General features: G+C 40.5%; 1 protein-coding gene across 12 annotated transcripts in view; it reads right to left on the bottom strand.

Annotated features, from left to right (window-relative positions):
- Positions 1 to 26696, bottom strand: part of PIP5K1B (phosphatidylinositol-4-phosphate 5-kinase type 1 beta) — a 120300-nt gene that overhangs the window by 12937 nt on the left and 80667 nt on the right. For 6 of the 12 annotated variants that reach the window (XM_084834352.1, XM_084834358.1, XM_084834354.1 and 3 more), the window contains 6 exons: positions 23064 to 23275; positions 22406 to 22489; positions 22245 to 22293; positions 20830 to 20914; positions 18618 to 18773; positions 17156 to 17300 (listed from right to left, as the gene is read on the bottom strand). In XM_084834352.1, the coding sequence (XP_084690478.1) occupies positions 17156 to 17300; positions 18618 to 18773; positions 20830 to 20914; positions 22245 to 22293; positions 22406 to 22489; positions 23064 to 23275 (731 nt within the window). Of the gene's footprint in view, positions 1 to 6; positions 15199 to 17155; positions 17301 to 18617; positions 18774 to 20829; positions 20915 to 22244; positions 22294 to 22405; positions 22490 to 23063; positions 23276 to 26696 lie in introns of those variants that run through there. The other 6 variants (XM_084834359.1, XM_084834353.1, XM_084834362.1 and 3 more) reach the window with 4 other exon arrangements.

Raw genomic sequence — 26696 nt, forward strand, 5'->3', positions numbered from 1 at the left:
ATAAAAGAAACGCACAATGAGCATGAAAAACTTTTGTTAGGAATCATATTTATGTTTTTTCTAGTATAAATTATTTAGCTTTATGTACATCTGTCAAACCCTAGTTAGCTTAGCATGCCATTCAATTATACTGCAGAGTTGTTTAACTGCAGCTGAGGCTCTCCTTCAGCATCCAGAAACGCATCCTGCCTCAGAGTCCCAGAATGTAGGCTGCTACTCCCCGCTGAAGAATGAGCAGAGTTGTGTGCAGGGACCTGGGAAAGAGGTGGCAACAGAAAGGATTCAATTGCTACTGATTGCCCCCCGCCCCCTCTAGACAGAAGCATGCTTGGAAGAGTAACTGCATATAGAAGCATCTCTTGGGAGAAACATTATAATAGTGCCCCTGGAACCGCTCTGCAACCTGTTCACCATGAGCACAATTGTGCACCCTAAATTTACATTTCTCTACATATTTCTACCTTGCATTAAAATATGTAAGGGGAAAAAATCAGGATATCATGTTGGTTTAAATTCATTTGAAAATTGCATCTTATAAATCTGGACTGGATTGCAACTGGTATCAGAACAAACCTCCCAAGGTTACTGTGGGGGAAAATAGGACAGGTGTAACCTGTGTTTTTAAATGTTTGAAAATAAAAAAATAATGTATACACCACTTCTTCCAAAGCTTGAGGCAGCATAATGACACTTCCACATTCTTTCAGTCTGTTTACAGACGCACACAATTTAAGAGATGGTCAGTAGTTAATTATTTGAGCAACGGGAAAAGCTAAGCCAGACACACCCATAGAATGGGTCAGGCTTCACAGTGACTGATATGTCACGGCTTTTCCTGTTTCACTCATCCTAAGGTATAAACAAAGCTATTATTAGTGCTATGACTATTTTGTCTGCAACCTTGAAGGTTTTATTCATGTGTTTTGTACTGATTTTATGTACATATGTAATTCAAGAAAAGAAAAAAAAACAAAAAGCAGGGATCATAAAACTGAATGTTGAAGACTGGTTATTCCAAATTAGATTCTTAGAATGGGAAGTGTTCCCACAGCAAAACATATGTGTATGCAGATCTGAATGAGAATGAGAACATGACTGGTGCAGCTATACATCCAGGAGACTATCTGAATATATAGTCTCCATGGTTTCACACATACTCCAATCAGTAAGGGCTGGAGCAAGTCCCCTTTTCATATATCAGAGAGCAACAACATTTCACTCATGCTGGTATTTTTGCCAGTGCTGAGCTAAATGCAAATAGGCTGATTGCCAGAAGAACACTGGAAGTGCTTGTTTAATGTGCACCATATTTCATTGTCTTTTACAAATAAAGACTCTGGCACAAAAAACTGTGTTGACAGAAAAGAAAAAAGAACAGCCTAGGTTGTTTTAAATGAGATGCAATGAATAGCTGGAACTAAACATAAGCTTGAGCATATACGCCAAAATAATAGGGGGTAGGAGAGCCTAACAGCCAAAGAAATGGGAGACTGTAACCATTGCCACTTTGATGACAGCACCATCATCATCATGGTTAGCTATGATGTCTTTTTAAAGGGACAAGACTTCAAGAGACATGATGCAAACGTCCTTCTGAACAACACCTGAAAGAAGGGCTAACATTTTGTGAATAAATTAAATAGGAGTCAGCCCCAAGCTGGAAGGGAGGGGGAGATAAAAGATCTCCAGAGTAAGAGGAATTAAACAGGACTTCAGCGTATACTCAAATTTTTCTTTATAACTGTGTGAGATTAGTAAATATATAACTTCTCTAGTTCCCCTTAGTAGAAGGTAAGGGGAAATGGATGAGTCTCCAACCCCAACTGGGCGGTTTACCTTACATCTGAGTAATTTTCAGCCACTACTAGCAATTTAGTAATGGAGAAACCATCTGCCTCTCTTCCCATACCAACAACCACAGTGTCTTCACTTGTGCCCATCCACAAAGTTGCAGATTATGAGCTTAATGTATCCACAAAGATATGTATGTATATATGTATGACATTTCTATACTGCCCATTAGCCAAAGCTCTCTGGGGGTGTCACAAAACAAACTTAAAGCATAAAATACAACAACATAGTAAAACATAATATAAAACCATGAGGTTAAAACCGAATAAAAACAAAGCAGGAACCAAGATAAAAGCCAGCAAGAGTGCAAAGATCTAAAAAGACAGTGATGCAATTGTTAGAACTGAAGGGCTGAAAAAACCTGGGAATATATAAAGGTCTTCACCTGGCACTGAAAAGACCACAATGTAGATACCAGGTGTGCCTCCCTAGGAAGGGCATTCCACAACCGGAGTACCACTACAGAAAAGGCCCTTTCGTTAGTAGCCATCCACCCCACCTCATTTGGCAAGGACACCCAGAAAAGGGCCTCTGATGATGATCTTATGGCCTGGGCTGGAATATATGGAGAGACAATCCTTCAGGTAAGCTGGCCACAAGCCATTTAGGGCTTTGTAGGTTAATACCAGCACTCTGAATTGGACTGGTAGCTGGAGAACATGTATTTGCCTAATTAAAGGGTAAAATATAGCTGTATCCTTCTGATAAGTGAAAATGTGCTCCTGAGTATATATTGCTCAACATAGATTCTTACATGACATAAATATATTTATATTTAAATATAAACATAAATTCTTATATTTACTTCACTGAGCACTCCATCAAAGGTAATGACAATAATGGTATCCTTTCCACTATATGGATCAATTGCTCTTAAATAGTGTGCTTATTCTATTAGTCATATTTTTGGGGTGATCTTCTGGTTGTTTTACTATACACAGGGTGGATTTGGACATGATTGACTTCTTCAAAGCCTGGAAATGGGTGCATCCCCCATGGAAGATTGGTGCCATTCCCCTGCAGGTGCACAGTGAGAATGCAAATCTCCCTAGCAAAAATGCATTCATCTCCAGGCTTCCTTCTCTAATGCAAACAAATTTATAGAGATTAATTTCATATTTTGGATTTGCATTGTAAATTAGCTTGAACGAAGAACAAGCATATGGCATTGTATCAGACAAACCAGTCTTCTTGCTCATTGTGGAAAAGGTAGTAGTTGAGAGAGTAACGTTGACAGTAGATTAGTCAGATATGAATTACCACTGACTACTTCCCACAACAGTGTCCTGGTTCCCATATAACAGCAATTTGTGAGCTATTTAACCAATGAATTGCCAAAATCTAGCAGAAGCAAGCGAGGGCACTGCCTCCGGCATGTTCATCACTTCCACTTCCAATTAATAACTAATGATTGTCCTGTTTGTAGGTTATCGTGACATCCGAACCCTGACACTGTGGGCTGTTTAGGCATTAAAGAACCCAGAGTTAACCTATCAACAAACCAAGTTGTGATGTTGGAACTGGCTCTTTGACTACTATCAAGTGCATCCCACATATGATTCAATGCAACTGATGAAACACCCATTTATCTTTTCAGAAGGTGGCTCTGACAGAACATTAACACAATGCTGATAGCAACAGATTTTTCCAAGCCTGTTATTCCTTGGGAATATCTGCTTTACAGACTTAGAATGGTTTTAACAGTAATTCTGTTTCCCCAGGCATCATTGGGAAGTGTAATTCTACTGGCGGGGAGGTAGTCTAGACTTGGGATTAGACTTTTTTGTGAATATTTTCAACAGTGCTGAAAATCCCTCACTTTTTCAATGATGTTTTGGCACTCCTTGTAAAAGTGTGTATTTACACGGCCCCCACTTGCTCTCAGTGACAGCATCATATAGGTAAATAACTACATAGTTTTACACTGTCCTCCTCTTCACTACATAATCCCTGGTTGACCTGGACCACTTTCATGGCTAATTCATGAAGGGAAAAGTGGGTGGATTGCATGAAAAAGCATTGAAAAGATTGCTTGCATAAAGCGGGGGTTTGGGGGTGTGTGTTGGGGGGAAATCTACCCCAACAAAATAGCTATTTTCAACTCAAATATGGAACCAGGAAATATTTGTTACAGGAATATCTTAACAGAATTTTCAGCTTCTTTACTTAACTATAATTCCTGGGATTCTTGGGGGGAAGTAATGACAGTTACACTCCTATAAAACCAATACAGTGCAGGCTGGAGGCAAAGCCATTTCAACAGGGGGCATGTAGATGGTAAAGAATGAACAAACAAGCATTTAATATGCCTTACATGTACCTGTTTCCCAAGATAAACTTCTTTTTGTTCCTACTTCATTACCTAAGGGTTGCTTCACACGTGACATTTGTTCTGCAAAAATTACCTATATACAGGGAAACCTGAGTATTTAATTATATAGAAATGGTGCAAATATCTATTTTATCACAGTTATATGCTTAGATGCTGACAAAATAGAAGCATTTTTTCCATATATAACATACTTGATTTCTTTCCTTAAATTTATCTTGGTATAAGAAAAAAAAGATCAAGTATGATGAAGCCCTCAGTGACTTTAGTCTAATGTAGTTTTAGACAACACTGCCACCATTTATTTTGAGAAAGCATTAAATATTTAGTAGTCAGCCCTTCATAAGCCTGAAATAATAATAATTCTAAGCATAAGAATCAGATTATTAAATACTCAGGCAACAGGACAACTGGATTTTCCATAGCCCTGGTTTAATAAAACTTTACTGAATAGTAGCAGCACTTTATAAACCTGACATTGCTTTCAGCTGCAGAAAGGGTCATGGTACTGATGAAGAGCGACTCAGCATATCATTAGAATGCTCTCTGGCAGTGATACTTCATTTGCATTGCAATTACTATTTTGCAAAGCACTACAACTGTTATTGAAAAACAGTAAGTGGAATTGACTTTTTCACACACTTTCTAGCTTTGAAGTGAAGCTGATTGACATTAAAGGTTCTTTTGTTCTACCAAACCTAAATTAATTGCAGAAGCAAGTTTGCATTATCAGTAATTAGGGTGGACATTGGCAATTGCATCTGTCATGATGTTTCCAAAGAGAAAATTGTTTTCAGTACAACAGGGTTTCTCTAGGGTACCAGCAAATGCAGGTCATTTGAATTTTGCCCCAAATAAATGTAAAGTTTGAAAGCTCACTTATAGTATTGATAATTGACAGTAGATTAGTTGCTAGATTATTTATTTATTACATTTATATTCCACCTAGATTATTTATTTATTACATTTATATCCCACCTTTTTTCCTCTTTCAGGAACCCAAGGCGGCGATAGCTAGATAGCTAAGAAACGTTGTCTGTATATTTTGCATTTTGTGGGACACAGCTACTAATCTGCTATGGAGAATACTATACACAGTGTGTGTGTGCGTGTGCGTCCCAAGAATTTGAAAACAGAGTTGTATAACATGATAATTTTTTGTGTATTTAATTTGGAACCCCAGCTGGAGTTCACTACACTTAGAAAGGCTTTTGCCCACCAATTTCTTGTACTTCTAAGGCATCAGAGATTTTCCAAAGTAAGTATAGGATGCTGAGAGGTAGACTTATGGAAGAAGGCCAAGGAAGGTCAACTTTGGGATGTCTTGATATATATGGTTTTTGCTTCCTGTTCAGGGTCAACCTAGTCATTGCATTTGAGATTCAGAAAGAAATTTCCTGAAGGTCAGACTGCCCAGCAAACCTGTGGAGTTTATCTTGTTTTGTCTGAATTTGTGACATGTAGCCTGGAAAAAACACAAGCAAGCTACTGTTATTTCTTTTGGTGAGGGGCACCATATTACTTCTCATTCACTCCATGGGGCATACTATGATCTGGATAATTATTATAATTATTGAGAGCCAGTGTAGTGTAGTGGTGAGAGTAACGGACTGGGAGCCGGGAGATCCGGGTTCTAGTCCCCACTCGGCCATGGAAGCTCACTGGGTGACTTTGGGCCAGTCACAGACTCTCAGCCCAACCTATCTCACAGGGTTGTTGTTGTGAGGATACAACGGTGAGGAGGAGGATAATGTAAGCCGCCTTGAGTTCCTTGCGAGAGGGAGAAAGGCGGGGTATAAATGCAATAAATAAATAAATAAATAAAAATTTACTTTCAGTTCACCCACACTAGACACTTTATAACTCGGGGCCACCATCAAGCATAGATATGGTTGGGCACCTGCTGAGGGCCCCCACCCTGGCAGAGGCCCGGTAACAACAGTCTTGTGGAGTTGTTTCTCCTTTTCTTCATCACTGCAACTTGCTTGTTCACCTGCCTCTCACTCTGGCCCAGACAGCAACAGTGGTGAGAAGGAAGAGCAGTAGATACCACTGCCTACTTGCTAGACAAGCTCTCCACTTGTCTAGCAAGCAACTGGGAACAATGATAAAAAAAAGAGAGCAAAAGCAGCTGGTGACAACAGTGGTAAGAAAGTAGACTCACTGAAGGAGGGGGCCCATTGAGTATGTCTTCCCCAAAGGCTCTCAAAAACCTGGAGCCAGGCCTCCTAGAACTGGAAGAAACACAAAAAGTGGCCTTTCCAAAAGGTTTGCACAATACATGTAAGGGAAAAGGGAGAGAAAGAAAGTCAGAGATAGGATTAGGGGGTTAGAGTCTGATTGAGCAGGGGGTGAGCATGGATGAATGAGCTGTCTCCTACATATAGATGGAATCCCCCCACCCACAGATGTTTGAACCCAGAAAGAAATCCAGGACCCTTAATGGAAAGTCTGGTGTTGATTATCCCCAACAAATTCCATTCCAATTTGAGACTATAAGTTTTAGATCCCATTTTATAAAATATGTGAAACATTTTTTAAATTAATTGTTATGTATTCTAGTGGTTACTGTGGATTAGTTATTGTTTTTGAACCTTGGCCACTCCTGTAGAATTGGGAGCAGCGACAGCGGGTGGAGTTTCTGCTAAGCCCTCACTTCTGTGTGTGCTGAATAAAGAACAGTTGTTTTTGAGGCCCACTGATTCCTGCAGTCATTTCTACCACCAATACAACATTTTTGGCGACGAAGGTGGGATACTGAGAGCTATACAGGCAGCAAGGATTGTGAATCCATTTACACAGCTAACTGGTAAGCAATCAGCTACACCCATTTAAGAACTTGAGCAACCCCTGTGTGTTTTTTTTAAAAAGACAATTAAAATCAAAATGGCTGCTCTTGGACATATCAAAGAGTTTGATGTTAGTCAACCTGCTTCCTGGGATTCTTATGCAGAATGGCTTTCATTCTATCTGGAAGCAAATAAGATAGCTAATGCTAAACAGAAGTAAGCTGTGCTCTTAACTGTTTGTGAGCCACAGACATTACACTGTGATTAAGGCACTTAAGCAGCATCTGTATCCAGTACCTGCTGTCAATTAACTCCTCGCTGCTATCGGTGGAGGGAAGGTCTTTGCAAAACTTGATCTGGCCCAACCATATCAACAGTTGGTCATTGATGATGCTATAGCAGATGCCCAAACAATAATCACTCATCGAGGGGCATTCCAAGTAAAGTGCCTGCAATTCATGGGATCAACAGAGGAAGAGCTTGCTGAACAACTTCAAAAAGTGCTACATTATTTTGACACATCCAGCATTCATACTAAAAAGGAGAAATTTGAAACTGGGACCTCCAGCATAACATTTTTGGGCCATCATATTGATGCTTCTGCATTCACCCCACTGAAGATAAAATACGTGCAGTTCACGATGCACCTGCTCCAAAACCAAAGCAGGAACTTCAAGCTTTTAAAGTCTTCTCAATTTCTACCATGTGTTTCTTTCACAAAAGGCGACCATTGCTGAGCCACTGCATCTTTTGCTGGGAAAAGGAGTTCCATGGAAATGGACCAGCCAGCATGAGAATGCTTTCCAGAATGTCAAACACTTGTTGAGTTCAAATTCTGTGCTTATACATTATGATGAAAAAACCCACACTAATCCTTACTACTGATGCTTCTTCTTACAGGGTTGGTGCTGTGCTAAGCCACAAATCTCCAGATGGTAAAGAGGCACCAACTGCTTATTATTCAAGGACTATGTCATCCACTGAAAGGAACCTTGCACAAATTGTCAGAGAAGCCTTCGCTGTTATTGCAGGAGTCAAAAAGTTCCACAACTACCTCTATGGCAATGCTTTTGAAATACGCATGGACCACAAGCCTCTTTTAGGACTCTTCTCTCCTGCTAAGCCTACTCCCTGCATACTATCACCCCACATGCAGTGTTGGAGCATTCTGCTCCATGCTTATGATTATACACTTGTCTACAAACCAGGAAAGGCAATAGCTAATGCTGACGAATTGAGTTGGGTACCACTTCAAATTCCAGATTTTATTGTACCTCCTCCACTGGAAGTCTTGATGCTAGAAACCCTTCCTGACCCACCTCTTCAGGCTGATCAAACTGCTAGGCTGACTGCTCAAGATCCTGTACTGGCTCATGTTTTAAACTGGGTATGGAGGGGATAGCCAGATGAGGAACTGCCAGAGGAATTTAAGCCATTCAAATGCTGTCAGCATGAGATGTCTGCCCATTAGGGATGTCTGCCATGGGGAAACCGTGTTGTTATTCCAGATAAGGGTCGTCAAACCATCTTGACCCTTAGCACGCAGCTCATCTAGGGATTGTTTGCATGAAAGCACTGGCCAGGAGCTATGTCTGGTGGCCCGGTATTGACTCAGATATCGAAAAAACTGTAAAGGAGTGCAGTATTTGTCAGGTCACTAGGCACAACCCAACAAGGACACTTATCTTTCCATGGAAAGTGACCAAGAAGACTTGGTCAAGAATCCATGTTGATTTTGCAGGACCATTTCAAGGAAAAAATGTTTTGGTTGTGGTAGATTCTTACTCAAAGTGGCTTGAAGTAGCCTTAGTACCATCACAAACAGCTGCTGCAACCATCACAGCACTGCACCACTTATTTGCAACCCACTGGTTGCCTGATACTAAAGCCTCAGACAATGGGACTGCATTTACATCTGCTGAATTTAAAACATTTGCAGACAAGAACCTTATTCGGGCTTTCACCATTGCACTTCGTCATCCCTGAGAAAATGGCCAAGCTGAATGGATGGTGCAGACAACAAAAGATGCCCTGGAGCGCACTGCAGGAGGAGACTGGCCAACACGCCTTGCCAGGTTTCTCATTGCTCCAATTCTTAACAGAATTAAGATTCTGTTTTTAATATGCGTTTTACTGTTAGCTGCCTTCAGTGCCATTTTTTGGCAGAAAGACGGGATATAAATAAAAAAGTTAACACAACAGCTTTCTGTCCATGGCTTATGCAGTCTTTCATGTTTGAATTCTGTAGTTTCAGCTTTTGCTCAAGACCAAAAAAAAATTCTTAAGCTATTTTCTTACAGATGTTGGCTTAAAAGAAGAAAGTAATTGAGCCTTTTACATTTCTTATGTAGTACCCCTACCTTTGTGCTGAAAAATATGCCTTATGTTGTAGGTACATTTTAGCCACAGTCTTCTAGTTCCTGTTTTTACAGATCAAACAGTATTTCTAATTCAATTAAGTTCACCATGATTCACAGAAGTCAGAATGACATCGAATATATGAATAGGGCTTTCTCACTGGCAATGCCTTGTGCAGAACTCCTTCCCAGCAAGGCCCGCCAGATGCAATTTCTTTATCTAAAATGTAAATATCACCTATCATTATTGCTATCCATCCAAGATGGAAAACAACATAATACACAAACCATTATATACACTTACACAATTAAAAAAAGCAATCCTTCTAGACTTATAGGAACGTAGTAACAACAGTCTCTCTTTGGAAGGCCACTGTGGTTCTAGGTTGATGTTAGTATATTACTACTGTTCAAACTGTCTTAGGTGTTCATAGCTGGGTTGCTGTTTTATAGGTATTGTAAAGTTGACCTTATGATTCTGTTGGTTATTTTATTTATTTTACTATAAGCTGCCAGGTGAAGAAGTTTGTGAAAGACCAAATGGAGGGGTGCAACCAAATAGAGAAATGCTTAATGCTTACTTTTTAAATAGATAAATTCAGTAGTGTGAAATACATAAATAACATTTTCAAAATCTCAATTGCTAACAGTAGTGTTGAGCAACTGTTAAGATGCCTAGAAAAGCCTGATAGCACAAATAATTTAATATAATTAAATGTCTCAAATAGCTCTGTATGCTAAAAATGGTGTCTAAAGAAGTTTTATAGCAAGGAGCTCATCCGATGCCCTCAACACAAATTGACCTGGTTCAGAAAATAGGACAGCCCACTGTGGGTTAATTAACCCTCAGGCTGCCACGGTGCATGCCAACCCCCATTATGAATATGCAAGCCCCAGCCGGGGGCTGCCCTGTGACTTGTCCTGTCATCCGAACCCAGGTGGTGGGGGTTATTTGAGAGTTAAACAACCTTTGTATAACCCATGGTATGCTTGCATCTTCATAATGGTGGCTGGCATGCACTGCAGCTCCTTGCGGGTAAATTAACCCACGATGGGCTGTCATGTTGTGTGAACTTGCCCATTGATAAACATGCATGTTATCAGTATTACATAGAGGAGCTCCCCACTATTTGTATTTTCTAAGAATACCTCCAAGGCCCATATGGGGACCAGAGGTTTTCTTGGAAGTAAAGCTGGTGCTGGAGGACAGCACTTCACTTTGCAGCATACCAGCCTCCCAGCTAAAAAAAAAAGTTTTAAAAAGTGTTTAACAATAAAATAAAAATAAGGAGGGGCAGGGAAGTTGGAGGGTGCCAAGAGAGGGTGCCACACAGGCACCACATGGGAGATCCCAGCCTTAGATACACACTAAAAAAATTAAATTTACAATTCCAATAGTCTTAGTGATTTCCTAAAGGAGCCCATAAATTATAAGTCACAGATCAAAGTACTTTATTTTTAAAGTACTTTATAAGTTACAATTATAAAATGCAAACCTAGTTGTGTTGGCTTTCCCATACATACATACATACATAGGTCCTGACAAGCTGGTCACATTGCTCTGGCTGTTCTTTCCTGCCTCAAAATCTTAAAAGCAACAATAGTAACGGTCAACAACAGAACTGAAAACAAGGACTACACAAGTAACAACAAAATAGTCCCAATGTAATGCCTCCAGCTACCACCAAGTCCTGATTCTGTTTTCCTTGTAACAGCTTTAAGAGCTGAATAAATGGCAGTTTAGTATAATGGCAATTCTGGGTCTCTGTCAGATGTCCACAGTCCTTAGAACTACAGGCACCATGCTAAAATTGTACCTCACTAATGGTGGCTTTTTTAAAAAAAATCAATCCAGCCTTAAAACATTTCCAAAGTAAAACAGTAACTCAAATTCTCTATGGAGCAGAATTACGGAAGTGGGGAGATTATCTGGTTGCAAAACTGGCCACTTTGCTAAATTCTTAAAAACAACAACAACAAAAACCTTTAGCTGAGTGTTGCCTTCTAGCACTCCAGTAACTTTGATTCTATCAGAGGTCAGACTCCCTTCAGTTAGAGCTTGTGTACATTATCCCATGACCAACCATCTGAAGGAAAGCAAAAGATATCCCATATAGCCATCTAGCCTTAAGTTGGTATTTTCGAGACTGGGGTTTTGATCAAAACATCCTACTTGACAGGAAAATTATCTTAAATTCACATATTTCTAGATAGTTTAGGAGATAGAAAAATAATCATGTCTGGTTGCGATTACTTCCCCCAAGCTTACACAAGCTTTCATAGCTATTTGATTTGCAAACCATGCCGGCTGCTATGATTGATGGCAAGTGCCACCAGAAACCATTGCCTGAGTAGATTTGTATTTGTGGAGTTTTCAAGATTGAAGACATAGAACATAGGAAACTGCCTGGGCCGCTTTACATGATCAAGCAACCATGGCTGTTTATTAAATATTTATTTTGAATATTTGAGCCACGACTGTGGGTTGTGGTGTCGCCTGAACCTGGCAAGAGTGGCTTGCTGGCATGGTTAACAAACCACCCAAAACTCTAAAACAGCCCCTGGGTTCTAGGTGATTTGTTAACCATGCCAACAAGCCACTCTCACTGGGTTCCAATGACGTGACAAGCCTTGAATATTCAAAAGCCACATGTGCCTCAACCCACCTTAAATAAGCCACAGTGGGCTGCAGCGATTGTGTGAACCTGGTCACTGAGTCAGGCCACTGGTGCTTCTAACCCAGTATTGTTGACACTGGGTGAGTTCACACAATCAAATAAGCCACTCTGGCTTGTTATGATTCTGCAAACTGGATCACTGACCAGCAGCAGCTCTCCAGGAATGACAGGAGGTTTTCCTCCCCTACCTGGAGATGCTGGGGATCAAACCTGGGACCTTCTGCATGCAAAGCAGGTGCTCTAAAAGTGAGCTACAGTTCCTCCATGCATCTCCTCTGCATTATATATTGTTCTGTTCTTTATACTCCAAATGATATTCTAAGTCTCTTGCTACTATTTCGGTCTACCTTCAGATGAGACTTCTTTCAGAAGTTATCTACTGTCCAATACAGATGGTTATGTGACCCATAGGGTTTCTCTTTAGACCTTGGTGGCCTTGAAAATCTGCACAGACACTATTTTAGAACTAGCAGTTAGATGCCATAATGATGCTTTTGAATTTATTGATATCTGACCATCAGGTTTCAACATTTTGGCCATAATTGTTTCAAAGTTTTAATTCCCAGGCTTCATGTCTGACTTTGTATTTTTCAAATTATCTTTTACTTTTGGAAAGGTGCAATGGCCTTTGACGGAAAGCAATAAAAGCTTAGTGTGATACTATGCTCCTGGTAGCTTCAGTCATTTGCTATCAATGATCCGTACAAGTCAAACATTCAAAGTCATGCAAAAACCTCCCACTTATAAATAATAAATGTGAAGCTACATAAACTTCAGTAGTGCGTCAGCAGCTAAAGAAATTTTCAATTTAATTGTAATATCATGCATATCAGGGTAGCTGCCCAAAGGAGGGAAACAAAGGGAAACAGATGGTGGGGGGAAGCCCACTCCCCAGCAAGGACACTTTTGCACGAAGGGTGTTTACTGGGGGGTGCAGCTCTTTCTCCCCTATGCATGCCAATGGAGACTCTGCTGACCTGATCCCCCACGAACTCTGAAGGAGGTTTGATGTTTTCGACCAGCTCAGTTCGCTCAGGGGAAAACTCATTGTGAAGGAGGTCCAAATACTTCTCAAGCAGCCTACTTCAATTCGGTATTCAAGCTTTGTCCAAAGTGACACACACATCTAGTCTCTCTTTCCCAGTCTTTGCATATTTGAATGGCACTGTTATATCATTGGAAAGCTAGAATTGTATGTGCTCCAGTAATATGAAAGGTATTTTGTTAAACTCTCCTGGCTTAGTAACCTTCTAGAAAATACTTGTTCTGGACTCCATCTATCAAACTTTGTGCACTGGTAGTATTGTATAAATAAACACACAAACAAACATTGTATTTTATACAGGGATAGTTCTTAGTGGCTGTAATTAAATAAAAATTAACGTGTTTGGTAATAAAAACATCTTCCCACTACAACTCCTCAAATGTAGCAACAGAATTTCAAGTGGAATTAGGGCTGATTCATATATTTATTCTCCCACTATGCAAAAATTTTTACACAAACACACACCCTAGTTCACATGCATCAATTTTGTAAACTAGCTCAACTAGTATTTGGCTTCCTAACCACCATATAAATGGAAACCTTGTTAAAAATAGCTACTATTTGCATAGAGACTGAGGAACCAACATTATGTTAAGGCCTTTTAAAAAGGCAGGATGAGCATATAAATTACTGAGTGACAGGAGAAAGGCTCATGTAAACCCGACCCAAGTGACTGTTATATTCTCTGTCACAACATAGCTCTTGATGCACAGAGGCCTTGTGCATGATGTACTGCAGGTGAAAACAGAATGGTAGGGACTATTAATAAAACAGAAAAGGGTTGCAGATATGATAAAATACTATCTCACCCAGGTCTCCAATTATTTAAACAAGTTACTGCATGCTGTTTCCAGTGTTTTAAAAAAGATTGCCCTCAGTATGCCCTTAAAAATAATAACTGTCTGGAAATGGCAATATTGCTCAGTTAAAACACAAGATACACAGGAATTAGGAATCTAAGCACCAACTGTTTAGGAAGAGAACTGCCTATATGCATGGCAAAATACGTTTTACAGGGAACTGATAATTAATTCCCGTTGTCAATTACATGCAGTCAAGTCTCAATATTTTCTATTAACATCTTTTAAAATTACATTTTTAGACATTTATAGCCTGACACAAAAAGGCAAAGTGACACCATCCTTTGTTGGGACTGAAACCCCTAAAAAAAGAAGAAACACTGAAATAGAAAATGGAAGCGTCTGCAACTGAGAGGGACAACTTCGTACTTCTTCCATCATAAAGCTTGATTTGGTTTTATGCAGATTTTTTTGTTCTTAGGGCGCAATCCTATCGGGATAGGGGGCCACCTCCAAACTCGGAGGCGACTGCCTATCCAATGCAGGGCAGGGCACTTCAGACGCCCTGCATTCGCGGCTAGACAGCCGATTCCAGCTGTCTAGCTGCGGGAAGGCAGAGTGGTGGGGGTGGGTGCCAGCTGACACATAAGAAGCATCAGAATGGCACTTCCACCCTCCCCGCCCCCAGAAATGTCCCATTTTTGCTGCTTCACGCTCCTCTTCCAAGCGCGGAGCATGGGGCCATTCCACGCTGCCTATGAGGCAGTGCACGAGGGGGTGGAGGTCAGTTCCCAGGAACTGACCTATCCAATGGCTGTCTAGCCACTGACTAGCGTCCATAGGATTGAGCCCTTAATGTGATTATAATTATAACACTGCATTAAACAGCAATGGATTTCCACTTTTAATTTTTCCCCTTTAAAAAAAATGGATTTCACGTCACTTGTTTCTAGATGTGGGGAAAGTATGGTACATCCTCGCCCACCTGTGATATAAGTCCCTTTTTGACCATTACATGAAATGTGCAGCAAGATGAAATGTAATTCTTCTTTCAACAACGGTTGCATTCTTGTTTTCTTCTTTGAAATGACAGTTCTTAATATCTGTATCCTTAAAGTGTGTTGGAATTTTAATAAATATAGCAAACAACATTGCTATGAACAACATTAAGTTCTGTATTTAAGAATGCAGGTGCTGAAAACAGAATTATAGTAAACAATTCAATAAAACAGGTATTAACAGACTTTACAATTAATTTTCCATTTCAAAGCTTGCTTGGGGGATTCTGTTTTAGTATTGCAGGTACTGATGGCTTTTGCACTGAAGTCCCAGTTCCACTCTGGTTACATCTATAGGAAGCAATCATGCAGGTGAGAGGATGTGATTATTTCTCAGTCCAATGTCATTCAACCCGCTAAAGTGGAACAATGCTAGCCTGGGATGTAACCGTGCCAAGCCCCTCCCATCCCACACAATAGCTTTCTGCAGATAGGGCGGAAACAGCCCCTAGCAAACTCTCTCATACTACACAGGCACTGTATGAATCAGCCACACACTGTGTCTTGCAACAGGCAAGTGGACAGTGGAGTTAGGGGTACATATTTCACCTTAAGGACAGCATGAATCTCTAACTATACCTCACCTTTACCTTTTCAGGCCACACTAATACCTGCAGTTAATAGAAACCCAAATGGTTATCTTTGGCAGAACAGAGTCCTTTAAGGCACATCAGCTGAATTATCTGCATATCCAGAGGACATCTAGGCACATGCTCAAGATCACTTAATAGAGATTCCTTGGCTTTTAGCACAGTTTATCAACTCTGTCACTTCCACAATCAGGGTGCTATAGAACAGCAAAAGGATGACCTTTCCCTTTCAATGAGCAGACCACATATTCTACTCTGTGTTCATAATTATGGATACATAATGAGAAATATGGCCATTGTTCCAGATGAAAGCATTAGTATGATTGTGTGTATATGATGAATGCCTCCACATTCAGGGAGTGATGGAGAGGGAAGAGAAAGATACCATTTTATGTAGCAGTAGGGGTTTGTGTGAATATAGCCACAGATGTGAAGACTGAAGATGTTTTATATTCATTTGGTCATCCTGCCTCAGAGAAGCTTAACAACAATATAGCCAATTTTACCTCTGGCAGTGATGTTTTGTTTAAATGATGAAAAATTTGCTTCATTTTATAAGGCATAAAGAAATATCTTTCCAGTTACAGCATATCAATGCTTATTTTGCTAACAACATGTTTAGGCCATCTTTGTTCATGAAACAAAAAATACTGCAGTATGTCATCAGTCAAGGCAGTTTTCTAGAAAGCATTTATGAGCATAAATTTTTATGTAAACAGCTGGAGGCTATCAATTAAGTCAGCTTATCTTCAGAGATACTCAGCACCTTAATAGTGCATAGTACTGGTTTCTAAGCCACTTAAGAGGAAGCTGACATATAACTTAAACATATTTCAATTACCTTCTCCTGGGCTGAACAGACAAAGAATAGCTTGAAAAACCAATTACTCCAGGAGTAAATGTTGAGGCTATCAAACATCCCAATAAAACACCTGGCAAAGCACAATTCATAACAAAAATTTAGAGTATACTATAATTCCGTTTACCAGCAGAGAATACTAAAACACTCAAGCTAACATCCTCACCTTTGCTTTTAATTTCTTTTCTGTCCAACAAATACAACTCCACTAGCTAAGAGTAAGCTGTAGTTCATAGATCCCTAATGCAGCACTGCAGGGTAGTCCAGCCCGAGGCATGGGGGAGGCAGGGATTTAAAGCTAGGGATGCTACTTGATACTATAGAACAAATCAATACAGTGTTTTGTCTAGCAGGAGAGGCAAAAAGAAAACATAGGCTGTAATTCTATAAACACTTATCTGGGAGAAAGTCTGACTGAATTCAATGGAGTTTACTTTTGAATAGACAGTTATAGGATTGCACTGAGAACAAATAATTGGATGGGATGCATTATACAATGACTATTATGTCTAAGAACTCTCAACAACAGTCCAGGGACACTGTTATCCTGTGGCCATCAAGATGCAATCAGGCCTTCTCTAATGCTCCTACAACCTCTGGTAAGCCCAGCAGTTCATTTGGAGGGGGAAGACCCCATCTATTCCGGCTGAGATGCTCCAGGCTTTGGTGTAGTCAGGATGCTATCTCTAATTAATTAATTTTTTTTCATGGATTAAATATAAATCAGAACATGTGAAGGTGGGGGAGAAAGGAGTCCACTCCTCCCAAGTATAGATAAAAAAATAAATATTTTTATTACCTGTTAGAATAAAACCTAGTTCCATCATGTTGATAATTGTCATCTACATATAAAGAAGAAGAAGAAATTGTGGTTGCTAAAGAAGCTGCTTCAAACAGGGAGGCTGTGCTTGGCACTAAATCAGGCCGATGTCGGGAGGCTAATACTATATCGGAAAAAGAAAACTATATAAATCATTTTTGCATAATTTTTATTTTTAAAATGTGAAATTAATCCATGGTTCATGGAAAAGATTACATGCTTACTTGCAGTAAAAAAAAACAACAACCACACACACACACACAGTGGCTGCATTTGGATGGTCGTCCATGTCATCATAAACAATGGTTTATGAAGTTGTGGATGAGTGCCATGGCTGTGTGGTCCTCCCTCCCCACTCCTCTCATTGTACACTGGCTTTGGCACAAAGATTCTGGCTTGCATTAAGCCAGAGTTCCCCGTTGAGTCCAACCTGGTGAACTCTGGCTTAATGTTGGTTAACAAATGAGGAAAATAAGCCAGGATGTAATCAAGCCAGGATTTCTGTGGCTAGTGCACAGCAGGAAGAGGGCAGGAGTGAAGGAGGGCCACAACATCATCCACAGCTTCACAAACCAAGGTTTATGAAGCCTTGGACAACCGTCTGAACGCAACCAGAGAAAACCAATGGGGGGAGGGCAGATTCTAAGGTTGACTTTCAGTGGTACACACCAATAACTGATGTTACTACATGTTGATGGACAAGTATCTGTAGTCCAGGGGTAGGCAATATGTTGCCCACAGACACCTTACTTGGTGCCCACCAAGATGCCCTACCCCTCCCACTTAAAAAACAACAACGAACACATTTTCTTACTGGCAGCTGGGATTGCTGTGAAATAGGTTTCCGTTGGTGATGAAAACTGTGGGTTCAAAACTGCTTAGTTTTCACCCACCCTGCCTTGTACTCAGTCTTTTGGGCAGATTACTTGTCCTTTGCCATGCCTCCCATAGCAGCTATTTTGTGGTAGTACCCAGGACAGTTTCTCAAATTGCCGACAGCCCAAAAAGGTTGCATACCTTTGCTGTAGTCTCTACAAAGTTATGGGACAACCTTATACTTTTTCATAGGAAATATACCAAACATAATATGTGTGACCAATAGAAGGTTTCTCTGTTTTGCTTGGTTCCATTTGTAATTAGGATCTCACATTGGATCACTATATATTTACCTTTTATTCCCTCTGCTCCTTAATAGTTTGCCACAGCTTGCTCTGGGAGCATTGCATTGGAGCAGTAAAAGGTCTGGGAGTGTTTGATGCCACAGCACTGCTGAAACTACACAGGTGTAGTAGACTAAGAGCTAATGCGTGGATTTCTCCAAATAAGGATTTAAGCTTTTCTTGTTTTACACCTACCACTTAAAAAAAAAAAAAATTTAAGCAGGTGGACTACAGATTCTCCATCTTTATTAACAGCAGCGAAGCTATGCCTCAAGCATTACCTTCTTCATCAAGGCTACAGTAGCTCTGTCCCTCTGTAAGCAAGTCATGCTTTTCGTCTTTCCAGTCTTGGCTAACCACAGACATAAATTCTTGTGATGAAGCTTTTAGAGCAGCAATGGAATTGCATCGTTTCTTGGAGGGTGAGGACTTTAAAGCTGTGTTTAAAAGAGGAGAAAATTAAGGCAGACAATTTCAGTCTAGACTCTTCTCATAGCCAATAGGCAGACATTTTCATTGTTATACAAACTCTTTCACAATCCTTTCTTGTTCAGTCTCACATGGATGTTGCTGGCTGTCACAAAAGAAGTTTAATCAGATTACTCAAACGACTGACATTATCCTAAATACTATGCTTCAGTTCAGTTTTATTGTTTATAACCCTAGGTCATCACATAAATACTATGCAAGAATGTAATTGTCTTCAGAACACTCTGCAATATAGGCCAGTATAAATCTGATAAATATTGGCTTTCAGCAATAGAATAACAGTACTTGAACTGAACTTTTTAATGGCAAGGAGCTACTCAGAGGCTAAGTATCTGGCATAATTTTGCTACATAATCTCTTTATCTAAGAATGAATGGCATTTATCCATCTTTTAAAAAAAAATCTAGAATATATTTTACAACGTAAAAGATTTTATGGTTATATAAGCTTAAATCCCCTTGCAAATAATATTACAAGGGGAATGTGTATTTCACCCAAAATGTAATCCAGAACAAACCTTAAAATGTAGATGATTTATTGTAAAGAGTTTCAATAGCTTTTTACTGAAATAATCTGAAATCTTTGTATTTTCCCATTAAAAATAAATACAGGTATCTGTGCTTGTATAAACAGAAAAAGGTTATCTGCACCAAAACAGCTGCAGGAACAGTACAAGGTTGCACATTGATGTTCATGTGGATACACAGGCACGTGGGTTCAGTGGCCACGTGCAAAGATCTCCATAGGACATAGCATAGAAGAGCCCTGTTGTTTCCTCCCCGCACCCTCCACCCTGCACCTTTTGCACACTTACAGCTAGCACTGCTCCAGGACAGCCTTGAGAAAAGGAGACTTCTGCATGCCTCCCATGTTCCCATGATGCCTGTGACCCCTGCTTGGTCAAGGAATGCAAACTCCAAATATGTGCTCCTTCACTAAGGAGACTGGAGAAAGCTGATAGGGATATGGGAGGCATGCAGGGACTTGACATTTCCCATACCAACCTGGCGTGCTAATTGGCAACATAGGGAGGGGATTGTGGGTTAAACCTTAATGGGGATTTCCCCTATGCATGCCTGCACTGGGAAGAATCATGCCCATGTTGTTGTCTTGTGCACAAACGTGTGCGTAGGCATTCACAACAACCATGCCCCCTATTACAAAACTACTGAGAACATCTAATTACAGGGGTGGGCAACCTGGTGCACTCCAAATGTTTTGGACTACAACTCCCATAAGCCCCAGTCAGCATGGCCAGTGGTCAAGGTTGTCTACTCATGATCTAATAGGTTACAAGCATCCAGATCACAAGCTTGCTATGTTTGCAAATAAGCATTTGGGGCAGGCATTATTGACTTGCATGCTAGCAGAATGTCCAAAATGACATTATCCCAACAGTGGAGGGATATTCCAATTGGATCACAGGCAGAAACAACACCACAAAATATTAGGGTCAGGACAGGAGGGCTCGCCTACAAATTACGGCAATCTTGCAGTGACTGTTTGACAACAGCTCCTCTGGGATGACTTGAAGGAATGACCAACGTAACAGCATATAACTAAAGAAGAACCCTGCTGAATCAGACCAAAGCTCCATCTAGTTCTGCGTCCTGTTTCCAACAGCAGGCAGCCAGATCTTTTGGGAAAGGCCACCACACAGCATGAAGGCAACATCCCTGTTATTTGTCTCCCAGCAAATGTTTAAGACAGGTCTCCACTTCATAGTCTTTATCATGTAGAGCAGCCCTACCCAATCTGGGGCCCTCCAGATATGTTGGACTACAACTCCCCCCACCCTCATCCAGCATGGTAAATGATGGGCGCTGTAGCCCAACACATCTACAGGGCACCCGACACGGGAAAGCTAATGTACAGCATCCACCAACAGGGCTCACTATCTTGCAGGCTAAGTCATCATGCAGAAGCTATATGCAAGTAGTCCCCAATGGATAAACATAATGTGAAGACTGGCCCTAAGTTAGTTAATGATGAGATGGCACCTACCCTGATTTTTTTTGAATACTCTGGAACTCATAAACTTTAAAAACCGGTCGGCATAAAAACCTGGCCTGTGGACCGAAACCGTGTCCTACAAGATAAAAAAAGTAATTAATATGACAATCAGAGATAAAAGAAGAAAAATTATTAACAATAGACTACAATGTTTATAGAGGAGGAGGTTTTTCATTACATCGTGAAACCATCAGTAGATCATGTAACTAAAATTCAATGCTTGTCTCTCGCTATCAAGTTATCATTGGCAAAATCTATGACTTGTCTTCTATCCGTTAAATTTCATAATAATATTTACAGAACAACACATTCACATCTTGAAGATTACTCCCTCTATTTAAACACCAAAATGTTGTCTTAAAGCTTACTATGGCTTCTTTCTCCATTCTCTGAGAGAACCATAATGAAGACAGACATTCCAGATACAGTCTGAGGAGGTCAAAAAATAATAAAAGAAGAATAGGTGTCCACATTGGATGAATTGACAACACTATGATTTTAGGAGGGTTAGGATGTTATCTATTGTGCTTCAATAATGGGAAGTTTAGCTTATTTCTTGTCTGTTAATTTATGTAAAATATTTGCACTATAAGGGTAAATATTATCACAGAAAAACATAACCATCTAGTCTTTATGCCAAATCAAGTGTGTATTTGTATGCATTCTCTCTTTGACCCTTGCCTCTCCCTTTCCTTCCATGTCTTTTCTCCCCTGCTACCAAGAGGAAGACTGTAAAGTTCTTTAGGATGGGGGGCCTGCATTATTTTGCTTCTATAAAGCACCAGATACATTGATAACACTGTATATATAAATAAGCAAATGCATAAATGACATTGATCTGCAACAGCATATCTTAATGATACATGTAGCATACAATTCCAAGTAACAAGGAATAATTAACACAAAATCACATATCCAAACATTCAGAGGGAGCAATCCTATGGCTCCTAGACAGTGTCTGGAGGGCCACTGGATTGTTCGGTTTACTGGCTCCTAGGTTGGAGACAGGGCTCCAACTCGGAGCCAGTAAACTGTGCTCCCCTCCCTCTCCCCCTCGTAACTGGCACGAAGAGAACTGCACTGGCTACCTCTTTACACTCAGAAACCTGAACACGGAGACGGGGAAAAGGGATGGTCCCGGGGGCAGGGAGGGGAGGAGACTGGGGAAGCTGTCTCATGCAGTTTCCTATGCTCGCCCCAGCCTCCTTCCCTCCCACTTGGAAGTGCAGTGGCTAGACAGGCAGAACTGCTTGTCTAGCAAAAATTGAAGGCAGATGGATCACGGAGGCGATCCGGTCACCCTACATAGCCTCCATGATCCATGAGGATACTCGGCAGCCTCCGACTTCAGAGGCTGCCAACAATCAACAAAGGCTTGTGCCCTAATAATATTAAACATGGCTTACCCCATCATAAACAAGTGCTTTCCAGGAATGCTCCAACTTCTTTATTAACCTGATGACACACCAAAAATATTAGCTTAGGGAAATAAGCCCTTTCATCATACAAGAGCAGCACTTTAATCAAGTGGCTAAACAGGTATCAAAAAAATATTATTCTAACTTGCCTGTATGACTGCAGGATATCGATAATGCCCATGAATAGCAGCAGCTTTTCTCCTTTGTGGCTTTTAGCTGGAATGCCCCCCATTCTGATGGCAGCAACAAAATAATTTCAAGACATTGTGTGTTAAACCTTCTTTCAGAAGTCACCATTGAAATGTGCTAACTCAACTAAAAACAAAAGAATCCATGGTATTTAGATTGGCTAGCTTAATACTATGTGCCAAGGTCAACATGATTTGAGGAACAAAATGAATTTTAAAAGTAGACATCTTTTTTCTTTTCATATACTTCAGTGTGTTTCTGTTCCAATAATTCAAACATTCTATGTATCCCCTTACCTAATTAACATAATCCATTACTCCTCTGGTATTTATTTGCGCAAAAGGCTGTGTCATAGTAATGCTAGGGCTTTAAGGATGTGCCTGTACTTTTGCATTTCTAAAGCATATAATGGATAATCCAATCATTTTAAAATTTTCTAGTCTGCAGCAGAACACTCTCAAGCTTTTTGCCAAAAGATATTTAATTTAATCTATCCTTCCATCATTCACAACTTGAAAAACAGACATGCCCATTTTAGATGTAATATTCAGAACATGCAAATAGGATTTGGAAACATCCAGTAACATTTTGTTTAAGTATATATTTTTCAGGACTTACGTATTGGTACTCTCTGTGATGACACAGTCCCCCATTTTTCCTGGACCCTGTATTGATTCCATAGCTGTAGAATAGAGAACCCTTTGTCCTCCTGGGCGTTTAGAATCAGATGTGTTTTGAGAACTCTCGCCTTCTCTCTCTTTTGCAGCACTGTCCAATATGTGGATTCCAAGCAGCAAACTATAATCCATGATTTTAAAACTTTCCAGCACCTAGCAATAAAGATTTTCTAGACTGAAAATGGTTGTGTTGGAAAAGCCAAAAGCCCAGGAATATACATCCCACCCACCGCAATTTATAAGTACTAAACAGATAAACAATACATAGATAAATAATTTACACAATTTGATACACCAATGATAAAATATCAAATATATACAGTAAGTACAGTTCCTCTGCCAGCTAAGGAATGATGTTATAGAGAAAGAGAGTGGGGGAAGAGATACAGAAAACAAGTGACCAGAACTTCGTAATATAAAGAACTTTTGTACTATGAAATGCAAAGACCATGGCACTTGCTGCTATGCATTTTTAAAAGCCTCAATAAGGAGGCATTCATATAAGCAATCAATGTGTAAAGTTTGGAAGGCAGATGGTTCCCATTTATTATTTTCTAAGTATAGTAAAAGAGGGTAACTGAGATCATATGATAAGGCAGATTTCTCAGATAACCAACAAAAGCTATTTTATACAAGTAGGAATTATTTTATTATATTATATTTATACCCCACTTTTTAAACAAGATTGCCTCTACAAGTAGCTTACAATTAAATTTCATCACAAATTACAATATATGAACATGGATGGATGGTATGAATAGGAGGAGGGATATTCACTCCTCAGTGTTCTAGCATCACATGTTTCTTCTTTCTTGGTGTTTTGAATTGCTCTTGCCATAGCCTGCCTGGATAGCCAACAACTGAACCTTATGCCTGATTACCTATCTTGGAAAGTGACCCCTCCCTGGAAGCAGGATCTTTAGAAATTAAATCTCTGACGTGAGAAGCGTCTTGACTACAATGCACACAGATCCGTGCAGAGACACAAAATGCCAATGGACTACTTCCCTTTGACTCCATTGTTGCCTATGCAGAGAATAAACAGTGCTGCATATGTTCAAAGTTGCAGCTATTCTATAATAAGTATGAACATATCCATTATGAAATTAAACTTTCTATTCAACATCCTTAAGGGTTTTTGTTTGTTTAGTGAACTGTTACTGTCAGCTTCATGTACAGTAGCTGCATCCATATGTAGGCATGGAGTGTTCAGGCAATCAATTGTAAAATTTAGATATATTGTCTACTGTTAACACATTTTGTGGGAGCAGGATAGGAAGGAGGGGACCATTCAACATGCTTCATTCCAAGGCTGGTCATTAGTATAATTTACACATTTTAAAACACATAAATGCTATGTTTCAGACCACCAACGCTAACAGATGCTTTGCATGAGTCAACTGTGGTATAAAGAGAGGAAAACTGCAGCTGGAATTCAGTAGTGGAAAATTGTTATGATTATGATTAATTTCTTGCATTTCTATATTGCCCCATAGCCGAAGCTCTCTGGGTGGTTTACAAAAGTTAGAACATTAAACACAATATACAAAGTTTAAAAGCCATTTATAAAAAAAGCACTTAACAGCAGACAATATACATGAACAATATATACTGTAACTAAAAGCAACACTGAACTATCAGTCACAACTAAAGACACATCCAGGACTGATTAAAACTCATCATATGCTGCCAAATGCCTGGGAAAAGAGTCTTAACCTGGCGCCTAAAAGATGTTGGCGCCAGGCAGACCTCATCAAGGAGCTTGTTCCATAGATGGGGGGCAACCACTGAGAAGGCCCTCTCCCTCGCTGCTGCCTTCCAAGATTCCCTTGGAGGAGGCACATGGAAGAGGGCCTTAGATGCTGAATGTAGTGTACGGGTAAGTTTGTTTCAGGAGAGGCGTGCCGTCAGGTATTGCATTCCCAAACTGTATAGGGCTTTATAGGTTAAAACTAGCACCTTGAATTGAGCTCAGAAGCATATAGGTAGCCAGTGCAAGTGGGCCAGAGTTGGTCTTATATGTTCGAACCTTCTGGTCCCTGTTAGCAATCTGGCTGCTGCATTTTGCACGAGCTGCAGCTTCCGAACCATCTTCAAAGGCAGCCCCATGTAGAGTGCATTGCAGTAATTTAACTTGGAGATTACGAGAGCATAGACAACTGAAGCCAGGTTATCCCTGTCCAGACAGGGGCATAGCTGGGCCACTAACCAAAGTTGGTAGAAGGCACTCTGTGCCACTGGGGACACCTGAGCCTCAAGTGACAACAATGGTTCCAGGAGGACCCCATAGCTACGGACCTGCTCCTTCAGGGGGAGTGCAACCCCACCCAGAACTGATTGAAACACCCTCCATCCAGTCAGAAGAACCTCCCACCAACAGCATCTCAGTTTTGTCTGGGTGAGTTTCAGTTTATTAGCCCTCATTCAGTCCATTGTCGCAGACAGGCACTGATTCAGCACATCCACAGCCTCACCTGAAGAAGATGAAAGGAGAAATAGAGCTGCATGTCATCAGCATACTGACGACAACTCTGGATCCAAAACTCCGGATGACCGCACTCAGTGGTTTCATGTAGATGTTGAACAGCATGGGGGACAAAGCTGACCCCTGTGGAACCCCATAGTGGAGAATCCACGGGGCCGTGCAGTGTTCCCCAAGCACCAGCTTCTGGAGACGACCCTCCAAGTAGGAGCAAAACGACTGTAATGCAGTGCCTCCCACTCCCAGCTCAGAGGGCCATCCCAGAAGGATACCATGGTCGATGGTATCGAAAGCCGCTGAGAGATCAAGGAGAATCAACAGGGTCACACTCCCCCTGTCTTTCTCCCAACATAGGTCATCATCCAGGGCAACCAAGGCTGTTTCTGTGCCAAAAGCAGGCCTGAACCCCGACTGAAATGGATTCAGATAATCAGTCTCATCCAAGAGTGCCTGGAGCTGGTTGGAAACCACTCGCTCAAGGACCTTGCCCAGGAATGTAACATTTGCAACTGGCCTATAATTCTTAAAATTAAAATAACAGTTAATAAAAACTAGACAAATGAGACAGAAAACTTATAATGGAGAATAGCAACTCCCTACAAATACTACACAAAGGCTGTCACTCTTCCCCTGTTTATTTTTCAATACTTTCCCATCTTCAACACAAAGATACTAGAACTGGCTGGCTAGAGCCAATCTATGTGTAAAATTCAGCACCTACCCCATGGCTTCTTCAATGTCACTGCCATTGTAAGATGCCATGTCACAATATTCAAATATGGTAGAAGCAGCAGAATTTTCCCTTTTATGTAACTCTTAAAGGCAGAGGACCCCTCTCAGGTTCCACATCTGTAACCACTCTGACCCCTTCACTCTCTAGCCCAGTCTCCACATCTTCTCTATCTGCTCCCCTCTCAGGTTAACATAGTTCCCTGCCCTCCACAGTGCTTGTCTACTCAGAAATCAGTCCCATTAAGTTCAATGCTCAACTTACTACTGCTCAACCAATCAGTGTTAAGAGGCTTCACTACCGGAAGTGCAATACAGTATACAGTATTTGCAAAGAGCAAAATCCTTTAGACATAAAAATCT

The sequence above is a fragment of the Heloderma suspectum genome, chromosome 2 (genome assembly GCF_057233095.1).
Source record: "Heloderma suspectum isolate Gila_16-S chromosome 2, 16-S_ref, whole genome shotgun sequence".
Lineage (NCBI taxonomy): Eukaryota > Metazoa > Chordata > Lepidosauria > Squamata > Helodermatidae > Heloderma > Heloderma suspectum.